Source organism: Anabrus simplex, chromosome 2 (genome assembly GCF_040414725.1).
Source record: "Anabrus simplex isolate iqAnaSimp1 chromosome 2, ASM4041472v1, whole genome shotgun sequence".
Lineage (NCBI taxonomy): Eukaryota > Metazoa > Arthropoda > Insecta > Orthoptera > Tettigoniidae > Anabrus > Anabrus simplex.
Genome location: NC_090266.1, coordinates 159,930,098 through 159,952,369, shown reverse-complemented (window position 1 = coordinate 159,952,369; position 22,272 = coordinate 159,930,098). Strand labels below are relative to the sequence as shown.

Sequence of the window (22,272 nt, the reverse complement as noted above, 5' to 3'; positions counted from 1 at the left end):
TGATCGACTCTCGATGGACGAAACGTATCTTCAGTATATTTGACGCAAAACCAAAAACGGCAATGCCATGGTACGTTAATGTCAAGAAAGATCTTAAAGAACTGGGCCTACAAGCAGAAGATGCACAAGACCGAAATCTTTTCAGAGCAGCCATCAAGACTTTTGGGACTTTCCGGGACGAAAAACGGGCAACTGGTGCTAAATGGACAGAAGAACGTCGTGCTAAACACAGTGAGCTAATGAAGACGATGTGGATCAAGCGAAAGACGAACAAATGCCAGAATGTAAAGTGAGGCTTATCGTGGTCCCTAGTTGGCCGATTAGCGAAGTTGAATGAATGAATGAATGAATGAATGAATGAAGAATAATAATAATAATAATAATAATAATGGTGCATGACATCTGTATAGGCTTGGTTGTGACCTAATGAGGATGAAATGATGGCGAACACGTCATAAACATCCAGTCTCCAACGCAGGAGAGTACGAGGGGATTGATTCTGAGAATAGAACCGGACCCATGGGAGCAAAGGCAAGCACTCTGTCCTTTCCGCCACAAAGTCGGGCTTTAATTTGCTAAACCTTAGGCTACCATCTCCACTGATCATGTGTTGATTATTGACAGTAGCAGAGGCCAGGGCTTGTGAAACAGCACTGACAACACAGCTGGCTACTCCGTTGGCTGCAGCTCAGAATGCTTAGGGCTTGACGTTCACTAAACCATAAGGTGTCACCGAAATCTAGTGGTAGCCCGCATCTTCATTCCAGCATACGCCACTGGCATATATATCTGCATGGCACAAGTAAATAGTTGTATCAGCTCCTGTTACTCTATAATTATCATCTTAACTACGTGTGGTGTCAGATCTGTAGAATTCAGCTTAGTGGCGGCGGATTAATTGATTAGAATTCAGGTGATTCCAGCCCTGGAAAAGAGAAGTTTGTCAACCTTTAACAAATGTTTGGTGCATCCCCTCGTTCAAATCTCACCCCCACCAAAGTTTGCTGTTCGCGTGGGGACGCGGCTATGGGGTCTTCATGATAGAAATCACGGCTTGCGGCTCAGGTCCAACTAGAGGAATTCGTTCCTACCGGAGCGCTACGGGATTCCCCATGGCATTGGCACGGCCATCCAGGTTTCCTTCCTTCATTCCCCGCGACTATAATGAGCGCTTGAATAAAATTATGCCACAGTGTTGTAAATAATAAATTGAAGCATACATGATATGTTTCACTGGGGGACTCAATTCCGGCACCTCAGCGTCTCTGAAAACCGTAAAAGTAGTTAGTGGGATGTAAAGCCAGTAATAATAAGCCATTATTATTATTATTATTATTATTATTATTATTATTATTATTATTATTATTATTATTATTATTATTATTATTATTATTCACAATAGTTTGACGTATGCGAATAACCTGGTTGTAGTGACAGGCCTGTATAGTGAGATCTCAAATTTGATAAAAGAAAAGCAAAGCAAAGTCACCTCCGTACGGGCCATGAAGGCCCTTGGAGGAGTGGAAAGTAAAGGCTTCCACCATTGTTAACCTCGGCACGTGATGGGGTAGAGTGGTTGGCTCTACGCCCGGCCGCCTCTGCCCCCAGGAATTAACCTGTTACTCATTTTTTATGTAGGCTGAGTGAACCACGGGGCCATATGCACCTCCGGAAGTGGAAATCTTGTTTCTTAAATTTTACGACTTCCTGACGGGGATTCGAACCCCCGTCCTTCCGGGCAAACCGAGAGCGCCTTTACCGCCTCGGCCAGGCAGCCCATTGATTAATGCAAAATAGGAAATACATGTACTTTATGGCTTTATATATGAAGGAAATATAAAATAGACATTTGAAGGCGAAAGTGTTGCCAGCTGGGAAGAAATCGTACAAAACGTGTGCCATGTAGGAGGCGCCTACTTAAAATGGCCAACTTGTTCCTAGGACGGCATGTAGACTGCATAGTCAGTCTGCCATTGCAGGAGAGAGTGTGTTTACAGTGCCCTGTGTCTTCTGGTATGTGTTTGAACAAATGTGTTACTTTCATTGTCTCAGGTTGATGCTTGGCCTTGAAAATATGAAAGCTACTGAGGTGTGAGCAATGCCAATAATGCCGTTCCTTATGCAGCCAGCCCCTGTTATGAACAGTATAAAAGTGCCACTCATAGAATTAGTTGGTACGTGAATTTCAGTGGACTTGGTGGACTGATATGCAATGGTAACTTCTGGCTAGGTGAGGAAAGCAACGGGAAAACACCTCACTCCTCCTTTCCTAGTATGACTCTTTGGTGATAGCTGATGGCCGAACTGTTGGGGATCTGACCAGCCTTCGGACTGAGGGCTCAAAGAAGGAAACAAACAAACAAACAAACAAACAAACAAACAAACAAACAAACAAACAAACAAACACTCTGAGTATGGCTGAATAGAAAGGGAAATTAAATCACGATGTCGCAAAAATAACTCAGAGAATACTGTATTTAGTTAAGGAAAATAATTTTGCAACGTACCATATTCTTCCTGCTTTGCGTCGGTTCCAGTGAGTGCCAGCTCGGTAGCTTGAAGACGGTATATTCATAAAACAGAAGGCAACTTGGGGGAGTCGTAACTGAAATTTGGAACTTCTACTACAATTTACCACTTATCACGACGAATCTTAAAACACAAGCATTATTAGGATTCCCATGTTGGCGGTCATCCGTGACTGGAAGGGGGGGGGGGGGGTGGCTCTTCGCGGTTTTTGTTCGCCCATATATGGTAAAACTAAGGTTGGGGGAGGGGGATTCTGTTCATTGTCTTCATCCATTCATATGAAGTATAAAAAGGTTGTAGGCTATAATATGCACTGCGTATGCAACATATCGTCGTTGCCGGGACGAAACCTCCTATGTGATAATATTTTTGGAGATATACTGACCCGCAGCACATACGTTACGAAGAGCGAGAATGCCTTGACAATTGTCACACAATATTGCACCTTAGATGACAGAACCTTACCGGCCAAAGTTCTAGGCTAAAATATTTCACATAGGAGGTTTTGTCCCGGCAGCGACGATATCGTAACATTATTGCAACATTATAGGAATTGGAATATCTTTGGATATTTTTTGTAGTACTTCAGATCTAACTCCAAGTAATGATTTAGATTTCAGTAAATGAATACGCTCTCCCGAGGTGGTGGCCATCAATCAGTGACCGGGAGAGAAGTGTATTCATTCATTCATTCATTCATTCATTCATATTCATAGGATATAGCACCATACAAAACTTGGAGTTGAATGGTTAATTTGTTGCAAAGTTATTAAAAACTTATTTATATGTTGCACGGAAAATGGTCCTTACGGCAAAGTTTTCATTTTTTGGCCCATAATTTTGCAAACTTCTCAAATACTCATAGTCTATATTTAATAATAATTCTGGGCTATTCAGTCAGATGTAAACTATTGGAGATATTATTTTTCAATTTTTTATTATTCATAAAATATGAAAAAAAAACTAGTTTAAGTGCTATTTTGGGAGCAAATATATGAAGGTAATATCCAACTGATAATAAAACGCAAAAGTGTTTTTAATTCCTATACATATGGAAACATTCTCTGAAAATTTTAGGTAAATCTGATAAGAATCCTGTTCTCAGGGAGCATTTTAAACATGGAACTACCGGGCGAGTTGGCCGTGCGCGTAGAGGCGCGCGGCTGTGAGCTTGCATCCGGGAGATAGTAGGTTCGAATCCGACTATCAGCAGCCCTGAAGATGGTTTTCCGTGGTTTCCCATTTTCACACCAGGCAAATGCTGGGGCTGTACCTTAATTAAGGCCACGGCCGCTTCCTTTCAACTCCTAGGCCTTCCCTATCCCATCGTCGCCATAAGACCTATCTGTGTCGGTGCGACGTAAAGCCCCTAGCAAAAAAACGTGGCACTGAGCTGAAATGTTTTTCTTCTACAACTTTTTTTAAGTCGCACCGACAGGGATAGATCTTATGGCGACGATGAAATAGGAAAGGGCAAGGGGTGAGAAGGAAGCGGCTGGGGCCATAATTAAGGTACATCCCTAGCATTTACTTGGTGTGAAAATGGGAAACCACGGAAAAAACCACCTTCCGGGCTGCCGACAATGGGGTTCGAACCCGCTGACAAGTTTTAGCTAATGTTGCCTGACAGCGTCAGAAAAATGTGGGTGGGCCTGCTCCATAAACGCTGCACCACTACCCTTTAAATCCGGTATTTAGAGCTATAAAATAGCTTTAGGGCAAATCTGATGACGGGATTTGAAAGAGGGAGAATTGGGGGAGCCTTAAGGTTAAAATTGAAAATTCTATTTTTCTTGGTCAAAATTCATAATATTTGTTGTGACTCCTCTTGGTAGTTACAATGGTGGCCGGAGTAAATGAGAACTACGTAAGGGTAATAATAATTTCGTGTGACTATTTCTAGCCTGGTAAGTCAGACCCTCCGATGAGGGCGGGCGACATCTGCCGTGTATAGAAAGCTGTGTGTTATTGTAGTAGAGGATAGTACTATGTGGGGTGTGCGAGTTGCAGGGATGTTGGAGACATTACAAATTCCCAGCCCCCGAGCCAGGGGAATGAACCATTTAAGGTTAAATCTCCGACCCGGCCGAGAATCGAACCCGAGGCCCTCTGAACTGAAGAGCACTATGCTGACCATTCAGCAAAGGAGTTCGGACGGAAGGGTAGTCGTAATGAGGAGAGAAAATTCAAGGTAGAAATGTTCAGATTGAATGAGGCTGTGCGATGCAGTGTAGAAGATTCGGCCTGTTGTTCTTGGATAGACTCTGTAATCTGATATTTTTTATTATAAATTATTGACATTTGTAGTAAGCACTTTGGCATACGCAGAAGACTTGGTATTAATGAGGGACCGTGCTGAAAACCTCCAATAAAATGTCTTGGTTTTCCCTGTTATATTTAATTCCTGCAACACTCTTCAATATCATTTCATTTCATCTGTCATTCATTAATCATTGCCCCAGAGGAGTGCGACAGGCTTCAGCAGTCGGCACAATTCCTATCTTCGCCGCTAGATGGGGGGGGGGGGGGTTCATTCATTCCATTCCTGACCCGGTCGAATGTCTGGAAACAGGCTCTGGATGTTCATTCTTCAAAATTTCCAAGACTAAAGTGATGTCTGTAAGAAAGAATCCTGAGAAAATGGGTTGTCAGGTCGGGAAAACAAAACTGGAACATGTGGATCATATCTAGTATTTAGGATACTTATTACCCCAGGATGGTAGTATAGTAAGTGAAATACCAGGCGAGTTAGCCGTGCGGTTAGGGGCGCGCTGCTCTGAGCTTGCATTGGGGAGATAGTGGGTTCAAACCCCAGTATCGGCAGCCCTGAACATGTTTCTTTTTTCACACCAGGCAAATGCTGCAGCTGTACCTTACTTAAGGCCACTACCGCTTCCTTCCCACTCCTAGACCTTTCCTATCCCATCGTCGCCATGAGACCTATCTGTGTCGGTGCGACGTAAATCAACTTGTAAAAAGAAAATTAAAGAAAATAAATGAAATTGAATGAAAGTGCAGTAAAGCTAATGCAATTTGCTCGCAGTTGTGATCAACAATATTCTGTGCGGAAGAAGTGAGTTCTCGGACGACACTATCTTTACATAGGTCTGTTTTCAGGCCAACTTTGCTGTACGGGAATGAACGGTTGGTGGACTAGGATTATCTTATTCATAAGTTAGAAGTAGAAGACACGAAAGTAGTGGGAACAATGGCAGGATGATATTTGGACTGAGGAGATAAAGGCTAAGTTAGGAATAAACTCTTGCACGCATAAATGCCGAACGAGTTGGCTGCGCGCCGGACTGAGTGGCTCAGACGGTTGAGGCGCTGGCTTTCTGACCCCAACTTGGCAGGTTCGATCCTGGCTCAGTCCGGTGGTATTTGGTGGTGCTCAAATACGTCAGCCTCGTGTCAGTAGATTTACTGGCACGTAAAAGAACTCTGCGCGACTACATTCTGGCACCTCGGCGTCTCCGAAAACCGTAGAAGAGTAGTTAGCGGGACATGAAGCAAATAACATTATTATTATTATTATTATTATTATTATTATTATTATTATTATTATTATTATTATTATTATTATTATAGTTGGCCACGCAGTTCGAGACTTGTAGCTCTCAGTTTGTATTCGGAAGATAGTGGATTCGAACCCCACTGTTGACAGCACTGAAGATGGTCTTCCGTGGTTTCCCATTTTCACACTAGGCAAATGGTGAGGCTATACCTCATTTGAGGCCGCCGTCGCTTCCTTCCCAGTCCTAGCTCTGTCCTATCCCCTCGTCTCCCATAGACCTCTCTGAATCGGTGTGACGGGGAACAAGTAGCATACTATACGCATAAATCTACTTTGGTAATGGGACATGGAGGGTAAGAGAAGTAGGGGAAATAAAGACAACGGTGGTTAGACTCGGTTTTTAACTATTTAATAATAGGTTTGGAAGTAAGGAGGCCACAGAGCTAGTTGGAATAATAATAATAATAATAATAATAATAATAATAATAATAATAATAATAATAATAATAATAATAATAATAATAATAATAATAATCATCATCATCTTCATTTCCCAATTCCAGCTTCTCGGGTCGGGTTGTGAATCAAGGACCCCCATCGCTGCCGGTCTCTCCACCACTCTTCTCCTTTTTTAAGTACATCTTCTGGTTTTCCTCCCCTCTTCCCTATGCACTCCCACACTGAATCTGTCCACCTCCTTCGGGGTCTTCCTCGTGGTCTCTTTCCTGTTAACTTCTCTGGAAAAGCTTTTTTTGGCACTCTTCCTTCTCCCATTCTCATCATATTCCCATACCACTTTAGCTTCGTTGTTTCTATCCTGTCTTGAAGTTTCAAGGTTCCTGTCCTTTTCCTTATCTCTTCATTTCTAATTCTATCGTTTCTGGTCTTGCCCTCGATACCTCTTTGGAAATTCATCTCCGCTGCCTGTATTCTACTCTCCTCTCGTTTTGTTGTAGTCCACAGTTTAGCTGCATAGGTTAGTATGGGTTCATAATAGGTTGAATATAATACTTCCTTATATTTCTTCGTGACATCTTGGTTCCAAAAAATACCCCTTACAATCTGGTAGAAGCTGTTTGCTTGTATTCTTTTCCCAATTTCCTCGGTAATCTTTCCATCTTCTGTGATCACACTTCCCAAGTACTTGAAGCTTTTAACCAATTCCAGAATTTTACCATTCAGTTTTATCTTTCCTCTTCCTTCCTTCCTTCCTTCCTTCCTTCCTTCCTTCCTTCCTTCCCCTTGTCATCACTATTGTTTTACTTTTCTTTGTGCTTACTTTCATCACAAATTTTTCTATCTCTTGATTCCATACGTCTACTGTTTTCACTTCCGTTTCGTAATAATAATAATAATAACAATAATAATAATAATAATAATAATATTAATAAAAATAATAATCCGCCCAGAGGCCCTATACGCCACAGAATGCTTGATACTGAACAGGAAAGGATTGTTGGAAAAACTGAAGGTCCAGGAGAGGAAGATCTTATTCATTAGATACTAGAATCGATCGAAGTAGGTGGCGAGTACAGAAGGCGACCAAACTAGGAGCTATACAGCTATACTGAAAAAAAGCACAGACGTAGCTAGGAAGAGTTTCTGACTTTATATGAACATGTCACGAGGATGAACCCAACTAGGATGACCTTCCGTCTTCTCAACTACTGGAAGAACAGGGAGATAGGGACACCATGGCTAACAGAAGTGAAGAAAGGCATACGGGAACTGGAAGTACCTGAAAACGACATCAGAAACAGAGTATTTCTTAGAAGAATAATCAAATAAAAGCGGTTTCAGGACAGTCAGAAGAATAATGAAACAAGAGGTTTCAGGACAGGCCATCTTGTAAGAAAACAACCTCCCTCTGGACAAAGGAAAAAAGGGAGAAACATAGTCGGAGAATGCGGGAGTACCGGGCAAATATCAAGTCCCTCTCCAAGCGAAAAAGTTTAACGTCGTGGCCCTCAGATGGCCCATTCGAAATAATAATAATAATAATAATAATAATAATAATAATAATAATAATAATAATAATAATAATAATAATAATAATAATGTTTTACGGTTTTCAGAGACGCCGAGGTGTTAGAATTTAGTCCAGCAGGAGATCTTTTACGTACCGGTAAATCTCTACCGACACGAGGCACCTTCAAATACCACGGGACTGAGTCAGGATCGAGCCTGCCAAGTTGGGGTCAGAAGGCTAGCGCCTCAACCGTCTGAGCCACTCAGCCCGACAGGGCTATCTTGAAGGGGCCTAGTTAATTCACAGAGGCTTGAAGACTGAACGTTGAAAGGCATAAAAATACATGTTTCATTTACTGATATGTGGTGTGTTTTAATGCACGTGACCTGATTCTAATGTCCCTCGAGATATGAATGATTGTTAATTAATGTTAATCATGCTCTGTAAAGAATACAATGAACGATCCGCCTATTTCTCTTTAGCTGCATGTTGATGATATAAACCGATTTGTTTATATGATAATTTACACTCTCTAAAGACCGTTGATACAGTAAATGATATAAATGATTCAAAAGTGGTAGCATGTTCCGGACAGTTCACAAACTAGCGTTTAGATCCGCATTCTTCTTCTAGTGCTTCTCCAACACCTGTGGGATCGCGGGTGCGAACTGCGTCGCACATGTGGATTTGGCCCTGTTTTACGGCTGGATGCCCTTCCTGACACCAACCTTGGATGGATATAATCACTCTTGCGTGTTTCTATTGTGGTTGGTAGTGTAATGTGTTGGCTGAATATGAAGAGGAAAGTGTTGGTACAAACACCCAGTCTCCGAGCCAGAAGAATTATTCAGACGCGATTAACATAACCGACCCGGAAGGGAGTCGAACCCGGGACCCTCTGAACCGAAGGCCTCAACGCTGACCATTCGGCCAAGGAGTCGGCTTTTAGGACCTCATTCATTAGTAAGTTTATAATATAACTCGAGAAATCCACCACCCCAAATACTACAAGCCCTTGAAGAATCCCTTTTGGAAGAGGGGAGATGTCAGCCTCAACTGAACTAGCGCCGCATTGTCAGAAGCGTGAGAAGGCGTTGGGTAGCTGTTATCCATGCCAGGGGCGGCAAAACCTCTCGTTAAGTCGCTTAATTACCACGGCCATTTTGATGTATGATCACGGACCACTTTGTTTATGAAATGTTGTACAATGACGTTGACTGAGTGTCCGGAGAACGCTTTTCATTTCAATTCTTATCCGTCTCCGTGGCTAAGGGGTCCCGGGTTTGATTCCTGGCGGGTCGGGATTTTAACTTTCATTAGTTAATTACTATGGGCCGTGGGCTGGGTGATTGTGCCGTCTTAAGCATTAGAATTCATCTCAGGTAGGGCTCCATCCTCATAGACACGCAGGTCGCCAGTACGGCGCCGACTCGAAAAACCTGCAATCAAGCCTCTCCGGAGGCCACAGGCCATTACTGCCTATCTGTCAGGTCATCGGCCCAGAGGCTGTTTAAATCCTCAAATAGCAACACCAAAGGCACGCGACCTGATTCTAATGTCCCTCGAGATATGAATGATTGTTAATTAATGTTAATCATGCTCCATAAAGAATGCAATGAACGAGCCGCCGATTTCACTTTAACTCCATGTTGATGATATAAACCGAATTGTTTATATGATAATGTATAATCAAGAAATGACAGGTGGCAAAACGCTATTATTATTATTATTATTATTATTATTATTATTATTATTATTATTATTATTATTATTATTATTATTATTATTATTTCGATTCTTAAGAGGGAAATAAGTAATATGCTACGAGTTTTAATATCAACACTACAAGAATCAAAATTGAAACTGAACACCTCGAAAACAAAAGTATTAGTTGTCAAGAAATCAACTGAGGAAATACCAATAAACATTAAGGTAGGTGATGAAAATGTACAACAAGTAAGTCAATTTTGCTACTTGGGAAGCATTATCACTCAGGACAACAGGTGCACCACAGAAATCAGGAGGATTGCTCTAGCTAAACAAGCTTTCAGTAACAAGAAACAGCTTCTGACAAGCAGGAACATTAAAATTAGGAAAGAATTTGGAAAAGTGTTTGTTTGGAGTGTTTTGTTGTATGGTTGCGAAACATGGGTTTTAGCAAAACAGGTTATAAAACGCCTGGAAGCAATGGAAATGTGGATATGGAGGAGGATGATGAAAATTAGTTGGACAAAGAAAAAGTCAAACAATACAGTCCTCAAGGAAATAGACGAAACAAGGGAATTGATCAACACTACAGAAAAGAGGAAAACCAAATTCCTTGGCCACATACTTTCACATAACACATTCCTCACGACTATGCTGGAAGCAGAAGTTCTCGATAAGAAGGGAAGAGGAAGGCCGAGGAAGGAGTATCTGGATTCCGTGATGGGCAGGCTGAATTTGAAAAAATATGTTGACCTGAAACGCTCAGCAGAGGAGAGACAAATGTGGTTGCAGCGATAAGGCCTTGGCTTTAGGATATGAATGAATGAATGAATGAATGAATGAATGAATGAATGAATGAATGAATGAATGAATCTGTGATTCGTGGCTTACGGCGTTAATGTAACCTTCTACTACAACAGATAACTTCGCACAACATATTAACTTGATCATATTACCGCTACATGTATTATAAGTTATAACACGAAGCAATAAGCAGAATGTTTGTGGAATAGTCCTTCTCTTTTGGCGCGAAGATTGAGTATAATCCTTCTTCATGTGCAGGGTAGACTCGTTCTGACGCTGCTAAGATAATGGTAGCAAGCAGAACAACAACGATCTTAGGGCTGGTAGTGTCGGGTGGTTTGCGTATCTTCAAGAAATATGAAGGGCTGATGTACTACTTACAGTAGTATACCGTGTAAGTCAGCCGCGCCTGACGTTTTATGCTGTTAGGCATCCCACCGAACGTCACTGGTGTCGTTATGGTCTTTTCTCCTTTCCCATCTACCAAGCGACAATCGCCTTTAATCACTCACTGCACCATTACCGTTGCAAAAACATGTACCGTATGCGACAGTACGTGCCAATTATGAGCTTTCAGTAGGGCATGAAATGAACGCTAAAAGAGATGGCATACTGATAGAAAACGTGCGTGCATTTGTGAAGCGGAAGTAGTAGTCCATCTAGTAGGCTTTCTGGAAACCTACTCGCTGGAGTCGCCATGGTGTCCTAGGTTACGTGCAGTGCTGTTAATACAGCAGCGTTTGATAGCTGGGTTCGAATCCCACTTGAGCTTGTAAATGTTATTCGCATTTTTTACTTCGAGAATCATCCACAGAGCCAATGCATGCGAATGCCCTCACATCGTGAGTTATTGAATTAATTAATTGATTTATTTATTTTGGACCGGGCGAGTTGGCCGTGCAGTTAGGAGCGCGCAGCTGTGAGCTCGCATCCGGGAGATACTGGGTTCGAACCCCACTGTCGGCAGCCCTGAAGATGGTTTTCCGTGGTTTCCCATTTTCACACCAGGCTGTACCTTAATTAAGGCCACGGCCGCTTCCTTCCCATTCCTATGCCTTTTCTGTCCCATCGTCGCCATAAGACCTATCTGTGTCGGTGCGACGTAAAACAAATAGCAAAAAGCTATTTATTTTGGCATTGTTCTAGGCCATTAGGGCTGCTTATGTGGATGTTTTATAAGCAGGGCTGGACGAGTATAGAATGGTTGGGGGTGTGAATCCGCTTGACTGAGCAACAGCCTGTTAGCGCAGTAAGTGTTCGAATAAATTGCCTTCTGCAGTAATGCACGTTTCAGCACGCCGTTGAATTGTCATTCGGGCTCTTTGTAACATTGTAAGTGTTACAGATTCACAGGCTTCAGTAATAAGGTTTCGAAGGCTTTCAGGATTTTCCGGCTGATGAGCGTCCTTCAAATAGCCCCGTAGCAAGAAGTCCAGTGGCGTCAAATCGGGCGATCTAGCAGGCCAGGTGACAGGTCCTCCCCCTCCTATCCATCGACCGGGATGTGTAACATTCAGGTAGTTGCGAACATTTGCTGACATGTGAGGGGGAGCTCCGTCGTGTTGATACCACATGGTTACACGCTCACCCAGGGGCACATCCTCTAGCTGCAATTGTAGTTGGTCTTGAAGAAACTGTAGGTACCGGGCTCCTGTCAAATGATCATATGGTCTAATTAGGTGATCGCCAGTATACCACACCTGACATTTACTCCTCATTATGCCTGAAATCCCCAGTGGAAAATTTCAACAATCCAATAGTGCATATTATGACGATTCACAGAGCCGTCCGAAAATAAAATGTGAGATACAAACGCTGGATCATTTGCCACCTGCGGCAGTATTCACGCACAGAAATCAACACGAGTTTCTATATCTGGTCCGTGGAGTTCTTGATGTAGTTGCAGGTGATACGGGCGAAAAAATTGGAATGCAATATCCTTACAACAGACGACTGGCTGATGTTGGCCTGTTGTGCTACTGCCCGGGTACTCGTATGAGGCTTCTCTCAGAAAGTGTTCAGAACAATCTCAGCAATTTTACCGGACGTAACTGGTGCTTCTCTCACAGAACCTGTTCGGGAAAGTGACGAATTTATACGCAAACGTCGCTCAACCCTTCTAAACGTTTTTGCGTTTGGTTGCTGTCTGTGTGGAAATCTTTCCTGGTACAGACGCTGTGCTTCCTGTATGTTCTGTCTTGCTTCACCGTAGGTGAGGAGCATGTCAACATACTCATCTGTTGAATACATAGCGAAGAAATGACCAGGACTGCTAGGCTACACCAAGCGTCAGGCCACTACACATTCAGCATTCATGCTATTGGTCGAATGTGACACGAATGGCCTCTTATTTGATCCTCAAGGTTGAAAATGTGAATAAAAAATAACATTTATCGCTCGTGGGATTCAAACCCACCTACCAACGCAACATGCGTCAACACGTCTGCGGTTAGTCCACTACACCACGGTGTTTGTTGCCTCTAGTTTATCAGAAAGGTTACTGGGTTAAAACTACGTCCCGCTTCACAAACTCGCACACGTTTTCTATCAGTATGCCATGGCTTTCATAACCAATCGAAAGCTTATAATTGGCACGTCCATTTTACATAACCGTATGACAGTTTGATGTATTGTGTAAATACCTGTCGCATACATGTTTTTGCAAAAGTCGTGCACCGGGCGAGTTGGCCGTGCGGTTAGGAGCGCGCAGCTGTGAGCTCGCATCCGGGAGATAGTGGGTTCGAACCCCATTGTCGGCAGCCCTGAAGATGGTTTTCCGTGGTCTCCCATTTTCACACCAGGCAAATGCTGGGGCTGTACCTTAATTAAGGCCACGGCCGCTTCCTTCCCATTCCTATGCCTTTTCTGTCCCATCGTCGCCATAAGACCTATCTGTGTCGGTCCGACGTAAAGCAAAATAGCAAAAAAAAAAGTCGTGCAGTGATGACGCAGTAAGTGCTTTAAAGACGACTGTAGCTTGGTATACGGCAAAGTAAAATTGACCATCACCACACGGACGTTCGTTGGGATGCCTAAAGGCAGAAACGTCAGGCGCGGCTGATTCACCCGGTATACCCAGTGATGGGAAAAGTGCAAACTAAAAGTAATTGGGCTCAATTACAGGTGTCTGAGAAAAAATGTACTCAATTACAATTACTAATTAATTTTTCAAAAGTAATCAGTAAAATTACAATTACTTCACAGAACGCGAGTCTGAAGGATATCACAGACATTTTTTCAGATGGGGATGGAGTGATGCAAAAATATGCAAATAAAATTGCCCCCCCCCCGCCCCGATTCTATCATCACTAGATGAGACTAATCATACCTTCAAAATTATTGCTCTCAAGCAAAATTTGCATGCCACTTTTGTGTTTGCGCAATTTTCAGGATAACTCATTCAAAATATGTATTCAAATAGGGGAATGGAAATGCCTCAACCTCTTCACCGCCACATGTTTATTCCGGCTCCATTCTCGACCACGTAACCCCTGTGGGTGGGGGCGGTAAAATAACATCTACGGTATCCCCTGCCTGTCATTATAGGCAACTAAAAGGTAGACCAAGTACTCTCAGCTTGGAAGTGAGGGTTGGCGACCACGGTTCCGCAAGGTGAGTCTGGCATTACTTCCACTTACTTCTGTCGGTATCCCCGTTCAACTATCGTTCCTTCCCGACCCCGACGATATTGTTTTCGAAATATGAGGGGCTGATGTACCCAGTGATGGGACTAGTACAAACTCATTTTCACGTACTTCGTGGCCCTTAACTTTCTTGTGCCGACACCTTCAGTTTTCGAAGTGTCGAACCTTCTGATTAGTGGTACTAGAGGCTGTTTTCCCAGTTGTGCTTCCTCTTTAAACAGTAATCATCACCACCATCTCTTCATCATCAAGCACTACTGACCTGCATTTAGGACAGTCGCCCACCTGGAAGATTCCCTATCTGTTGTATTCCTAGCCTTTTCTTAAATGATTGCAAAGAAATTGGAAATTTATTGAACATCTCCCTTGGTAAGTTATTCCAATCCCTAACTCCTCTTCCTATAAACAAATGTTTGCCCGGAATTTGTCCTCTTGAATTCCAACTTTATCTTCATATTGTGATCTTTCCTTCTTTTGAAGACACCACTCAAACTTATTCGTCTACTGATTTAATTTCACGCCATTTCTCCACTGACAGCTCGAAACACTTAGCAGCTTGTCTCCTTTCTTCCAAGTCTTCCCAGCCCAAACTTTGCAACATTTTTGTAACGCTACTCTCTTATCGGAAATCACCCAGAACAAATCGAGCTGCTTTTCTTTGGATTTTTCCAGTTCTTGAATCAAGTAATCCTGGTAAGGGTTCCACACACTGGAACCAAACTTATATGCCCTCTCCTTTACATCCTTACTACAACCCCTAAATACCCTCATAACCATGTGCTGAGATCTGTACCCTTTATCTCGACCACGTAGTACACGATTATCTAAATTTCAACAAGTAACCACGGCAACCTGCCAGTAAATGAACGAGTGCACGACGTATCCTAGAATTATACATTTGGTGCGACTCTTTGGGAGTGCTGGTGCTCCAGAGTAAAATGCATCAGTCTGCCTATGTGGCGTAGTGGTTAGTGTGAATAGCTGCCACCCCCGGGCGCCCGGGTTCGATTCCCGGCTCTGCCACGAAATTTGAAAAGTGGTACGAGGGCTGGAACGGGGTGCACTCACCCTCGCGAGGTCAACTGAGTAGAGGTGGGTCCCATTCCCGCCTCACCCATCCTGGAAGTGGTTTTCCGTGGCTTCCCACTTCTCCAGACAAATGCCGGGATGGTACCTAACTTAAGGCCACGGCCGCTTCCTTTCCTCTTCCTTGTCTATCTATTCCAATCTTCCCATCCCCCCGCAAGGCCCCTATTCAGCATAGCAGGTGAGGCCGCCTGGGCGAGGTACTGGTCATCCCCCCGTTGTATCCCCCGACCCAGAGTGTGAAGCTCCAGGACACCGCCCTTGAGGCGGTAAAGGTGGGATCCCTCGCTGAGTCCGAGGGGAAAAACCGACCCTGGAGGGTAAACAGATGAAGAGGAAGAAGAAGAAAGAAGAAGAAGAAAATATATCGATTATTAAAATGTAACTATTACAGTTTTATCTCAAGAAATAAATTACGACTAAAATTAATAAAAACGTCATCGTTATAAGTAACTTAATTCAATTACTTTAACACAATTACTTCCCAACTCGGTATATAACGTATGCCTGTGATTTGTGTGGAGGAGGGGGGTCGTAATTAGCGTAGTGACTTAGCTGATGGCTTTAAATGCGGACGGCCGAGGTTCGATTCCAGGGTTGGAATTTTCACCTGAAAATGTGTGTCAGGAAGGGCATCGAACTTTAAACACCCAGCCAAAACAAAAACTGAGCCAAGTAGCTCCGGTGATCCCCGAAATACACTGACTGACAGAGCAAATGCAACACCAAGAAGGAGTGGTTCGAAAGGGATGAAAGTTGGGGAAAAGCAGAGACGGCACGGACGAATAATTGATGTTTATTTCAAACCGATATGCAGGTTACACAATGCGCACGGCATCGACTCAGTAGGATGTAGGACCACCGCGAGCGGCGATGCACGCAGAAACACGTCGAGGTACAGAGTCAATAAGAGTGCGGATGGTGTCCTGAGGGATGGTTCTCCATTCTCTGTCAACCATTTGCCACAGTTGGTCGTCCGTACGAGGCTGGGGCAGAGTTTGCAAACGGCGTCCAATGAGATCCCACACGTGTTCGATTGGTGAGAGATCCGGAGAGTACGCTGGCCACGGAAGCATCTGTACACCTCGTAGAGCCTGTTGGGAGATGCGAGCAGTGTGTGAGCGGGCATTATCCTGCTGAAACAGAGCATTGGGCAGCCCCTGAAGGTACGGGAGTGCCACCGGCCGCAGCACATGCTGCACGTAGCGGTGGGCATTTAACGTGCCTTGAATACGCACTAGAGGTGACGTGGAATCATACGCAATAGCGCCCCAAACCATGATGCCGCGTTGTCTAGCGGTAGGGCGCTCCACAGTTACTGCCGGATTTGACCTTTCTCCACGCCGACGCCACACTCGTCTGCCGTGACTATCACTGACAGAACAGAAGCGTGACTCATCGGAGAACACGACGTTCCGCCATTCCCTCATCCAAGTCGCTCTAGCCCGGCACCATGCCAGGCGTGCACGTCTATGCTGTGGAGTCAATGGTAGTCTTCTGAGCGGACGCCGGGAGTGCAGGCCTCCTTCAACCAATCGACGGGAAATTGTTCTGGTCGATATTGGAACAGCCAGGGTGTCTTGCACATGCTGAAGAATGGCGGTTGACGTGGCGTGCGGGGCTGCCACCGCTTGGCGGCGGATGCGCCGATCCTCGCGTGCTGACGTCACTCGGGCTGCGCCTGGACCCCTCGCACGTGCCACATGTCCCTGCGCCAACCATCTTCGCCACAGGCGCTGCACCGTGGACACATCCCTATGGGTATCGGCTGCGATTTGACGAAGCGACCAACCTGCCCTTCTCAGCCCGATCACCATACCCCTCGTAAAGTCGTCTGTCTGCTGGAAATGCCTCCGTTGACGGCGGCCTGGCATTCTTAGCTATACACGTGTCCTGTGGCACACGACAACACGTTCTACAATGACTGTCGGCTGAGAAATCACGGTACGAAGTGGGCCATTCGCCAACGCCGTGTCCCATTTATCGTTCGCTACGTGCGCAGCACAGCGGCGCATTTCACATCATGAGCATACCTCAGTGACGTCAGTCTACCCTGCAATTGGCATAAAGTTCTGACCACTCCTTCTTAGTGTTGCATTTGCTCTGTCAGTCAGTGTACTGAGATAAGATGATTTCCTTTCCTTTTTCCACCCAGTCACATACAGTATTTCCTTCTACCTTCGTGTGCCCAGTCGCAAATTTCACGCCAACCAGACTGAACCTGTGTTAGCGCCAGTTATCGCCTGAATTGTTCGAAAGTTTGCTTTCCATATCGGCACATATCCATCGAAGTTTCTCTTGAGAATGTGGTTTTTTCTAAATGCCTTCCACAACGCAGTATTATCGTCGTCGATTTTGGTTCAGCAACACCCGACAAAATCCAGTGAAAAGCCGGTCCAAAGTCTTTCTTTTTTCGCCCCAACGTGTTACTGACATGTACTGTTGCGCCCTGTCAGGAATGGAATGTAGTGTCGTTCCTTCAACTCAAGGGCCATCATTGCTCCTAGAGAAGCACATCCGCTCGAAGCCGTTAGGAAGTCGAGTTACAATATTTACAGCCTGAATCTCAGACTCCGTTACCGCAGCAGGATCTTTCCTAGACACACTGTAACCATTATAGTACGATAACATTCCGTTAAATATTAAATTTAAAAGGCCCGTTGCTACTTTACTGTCAGTGCTTGCGTACCTCGTGTAGTGTAGTGTGGCTCATACCTGGAACCGGTATTTATTATGTACTGTAATATCAAAGTGGGAAATGTGTACATAAAATGTAGTAAATATCGGTGGGGGGGGATCTATGTGTTTGCATTCGGGAGATGGTGGGTTCGAGCCCGACTGTCGGCAGCTCTGAAGATGGTTTTCCGTGGTTTCTCATTTTCGCTGCACCTTAATTAAGGCCACAGCCGCTTCCTTTCTACTTCTAGCCCTTCCCTATTCCTTCGTCGCCATAAGACCTATCTGAGTCGGTGCGACGTAAAGCCAATTGTGAAAAAATAAATAAAAATCTGTAACTCGAAAGCCGAGTCTTCTCTTTGTTAGTAAGAACCGAATCAGCATTCATGTTGGTGCAGCATGTACTAGTTTCATGATAGCTCGCTATATTTATAGAGCAGTTGTGATAATTGCACAAATAACAATATTTCTTCTAATTTGATTTAAATTTTGTATTTCAGAAACCAGTTCCAACAACGGTAATTATCTGGGATCGCAGGAAGAGGCTTCTTCTGAGGTTCATCACTACCTTCCATATGATAGTAGGCCACATATTGGACCCATGATGGTCAGAGTACTTCCCAATGGAAATCCAATTCCAGGTGAACCACAGTAGATATGCAATATACACCTATTGTCGCGGCCACCAAATTAGACGGGTCAGAAAATTTACGCTGTTGCCAAGATTATGTGGCAGCTGGCAAAGAAATGTCTAATTGAAAACATCATTTCGGAGCGCGAGGCAATTTGTTCTCTCCCAAGTTCCTGATGTTACCTCCTACAATGTTGCAAAACAAAATATACTACAAGCTTCAGGAAAGACTGTTGATTTCAGCGGTATAACTATTTTTACACAAACCATTTAAAATTAATTGTTAAGAATAAAAACTTGAACAAGTAAATTTAAATTCGTAAAATCATGTATCGAAATTTTCAGTAAGCGGCCACGTTTTTGTTCCTTCAGTCAATAAAATGCCGTGTGGGAGAAAATGTAGAAAATAGTTGCGCTTAATTTTTTTAAAATCTGAAACGTGTTTCTATGGGTCTTTTGGTTTTCCTGGGAAATGGCCGGAAAGTGGCTATATAAATGTCGCTAGATTAGGTCGTTCTGGTCGCCCGCGCCAGCGCAGGACACAGGACACGGTAAGTACTTGCGGATTACGTATTAATGTGTATCAGTTGTATTAAAATATTTTTATTTGCTTACGGTTTACAATATAATTTTAAAAACTTGAATACTATAAATTGGACTGCGTAATACAGTAAAGGGAACTACTTTAAAGAATACGCAGACCTGGAGCAGACCGGATTCGACTAGACAACACTGCACGGTCAGCGTTGCCAATCCGTGCTACGAGGTAAGAGACACTCGACCATCTGTCGCTTCGCCGTTCCCATATCTGACAACAGCGCAGTTTTCCTCACCTGCCTAATTCAGTGGCCGCAAGTTCAGATACATATTTCCAGAATGAAATGTTTTGTTTATCTTAAACTAGTATTGTGAATTTGGTGCAATTAAGTATATATTTGAGTGTCTATCTGTGTTATGGTGGCGGTGGTTATTCATTCTTTTAAGAGGAAAAACATATCTGGAACCTCACTGCGGTACAAACTGAGTGTATTTCAACTTATGTTCAAATTAGACGCTTGGCATTTAAGGGGAGTAATGACTGAAATTTTGAACTGCTACAATTGACCACTTATCACGACCAAATTTAAAACACAAGCATTTATAAATAAAACATGTCCAGCTCCATGGCTAAATGGTTAGCGTGCTGGCCTTTGGTCACATGGGACCCGGGTTCGATTCCCGGCAGGGTCGGGAATTTTAACCATCATTGGTTAATTTCTCTGGCACGGGGGCTGGGTGTATGTGTCGTCATCCTCATTATCATTTCATCCTCATTATCATTTCATCCTCATCACGACGCGTAGGTCGCCTATGGGAGTCAAATCAAAAGACCCGCACCTGGCGAGCCGAACATGTCCTCGGACACTCCCGGCACTAAAAGCCATACGCCATTTCATTTCATTAATAAAAGATATAGCACCAACAAAAATTTGAAGTTGATTATTTGTTGCAAAGTTATTAAGAAATACTATTTATTTTTATACGCTGCATGGAAAGTACTCCTTGCGGCAAAGTTTTCATTATTTTTGGGTTATAAACTTGTCAACAAGACTCATATATTTAATAACAACTCTGAGTTTGCAGTAGGGAATAAACTATTGGAGATAAAAGTGTTTCAATATTTCTGTTTCATCAATCACTACTGATCTGCATTTAGGGCAGTCGCCCAGGTGGCAGATTCCCTATCTGTTGTTTTCCTAGCCTTTTCTTAAATATTTTCAAAGAAATTGGAAATTTATTGAACATTTCCCTTGGTAAGTTATTTCAATCCCTAACTCCCCTTCCTATAAACGAATATTTGCCCTAATTTGTCCTCTTGAATTCTATCTTCATATTGTGATCTTTCCTCCTTTTAAAGACACCACTCAAACTTATTCGTCTACCGATGTCCTCTCACGCCATCTCTCCACTGACAGCTCGGAACATACCACTTAATCGAGCAGCTCGTCTCCTTTCTCCCAAGTCTTCCCAGCCCAAACTTTGCAACATTTTTGTAACGCTACTCTTTTGTCGGAAATCATTATTCATCCAATACGCATAATGCTAGTTTGTTGCTAATTTAAGAACAAAGATATGAAGGTAAGTTAATATTGAACTGATAATAACATGCAGAACTACTTTTAATTCCTCTACCTATTGAAACTTTATCAGAAAATTTCAGATGAATTTGGTAAGAGCTCTATCGCAAGGAGTTTTTTTTACTTGGCAATGAGCTGATAATATTTTAAACTAGAAAAATGCAATTGAAAGTTTTATGAAACATACTTGCATAAAACTGCTCTGGACTGTAAGTTACTCCCTCAGACGTCTGTTTCCTCTTATACACAGCCTAATCCTGCTACAAGGTAAATATATTCCAGTGGGATGATTGAAATGGTACTCTGAAAGAAATTTGAAACCAATGTTGTCTGGTGAGGCCCGCCTGGGCGATGTACTGGTCCTCCCCCCAGTTGTATCCCCGACTCAATGTCTCACGCTCCAGCACAGTGCGATAGAGGTGGGATCACTCGCTGAGTCCGAGGGAAAACCAACCCTGGAGGGTAAGCAGATTAAGAAAGAAAGCAAAAATGGCGATAAGGCGATTATAAAGAGTAAGTATTAAGGGATTTTTGAGGTTAAAATTGAAAATTCTATATTTTGATCAAAAATCGCAACATTGCAGTCATTACTCCCCTTAATATTGGGTTAGAGGGTAAAAATAATTACAAACAGATTTCACTTTACTGTAGGCCCTAATTGAGGTTTGTAGAAAGACTGAAACAATACCGGTATATTCTTTGTAGAAGTGTTACTTGCTTGCAAATCGTTGCATTTTATGATGAGAGGGTTACTGTACATGACTGTGTTGTCATCTAACGTTTGTGAGGTCAATCCTGAAATAAGGAACTGTCTCGGACTTTCTTTTTATTAAATGAAATTGGAAATTAATCGAACATCTCCCTGGGTAAATTTAAAACATGTAATGGAAAAAAAGAGGGAACTAAAGGTGGCCCAGAAGAAGGCTGCTGGGTTGGTGCATAATGGTTTCAGTCCTAGAACTAGTGCAACAAGAGTGACAGAGAATCTGGATAGAATTATTTATTTATTTATTTATTTATTTATTTATTTATTTATTTATTTATTTATTTATGTATTTATTTATGTATTTATTTATTTATTTATCATCCAGCAACAATCATTTGTTATTTCTGGTATAACCGCAATATACGCGTATTCGAGGCTGTACTATTACATCTCCTGCACGGAACAGCTTCACTTTATTTGTGCATATATTTTTCTCTTGTTATTAACCTTCGTCGGTAATGTGTTTGGAGAAAACCCGGAAGCACTGCTCGTCTCAGACACAGTGAACGGTGAGCTCGGTACCGTGGAGGCTTGGTAATGTTTTAGGATGGCATTAGGAGGAGGTCACCAACTGTCGTCCCTCGTCTTTCAAGGCAACCTCAAGGCTTCTCAGTAACGGGTCATTTTATCACGCTATGCTGAGGGAGAGCGAGTCAGAGGAATTAACCAGACGAGATTAAAATCCCCTATCCCTGCCTGGAATCGAACCCGGAACCCTCTGAACCGAAGACCTCGGCACTGACCATTCAGCCAAGGAGCCGGACTTATAGTATATAATCATAACAATTGTCATTTATCCTACTTTTACGGTGATATTAAATTAGTTCTT

General features: G+C 43.1%; 1 protein-coding gene across 2 annotated transcripts in view; it reads left to right on the top strand.

Annotated features, from left to right (window-relative positions):
* The window catches only part of Reg-5 (Rhythmically expressed gene 5), a 168,441-nt gene that overhangs the window by 131,706 nt on the left and 14,463 nt on the right, over positions 1–22,272 (top strand). For both annotated transcript variants that reach the window (XM_067140418.2, XM_067140419.2), the window contains exon 5: positions 18,430–18,570. In XM_067140418.2, the coding sequence (XP_066996519.1) occupies positions 18,430–18,570 (141 nt within the window). The remainder of the gene's footprint in view (positions 1–18,429; positions 18,571–22,272) is intronic.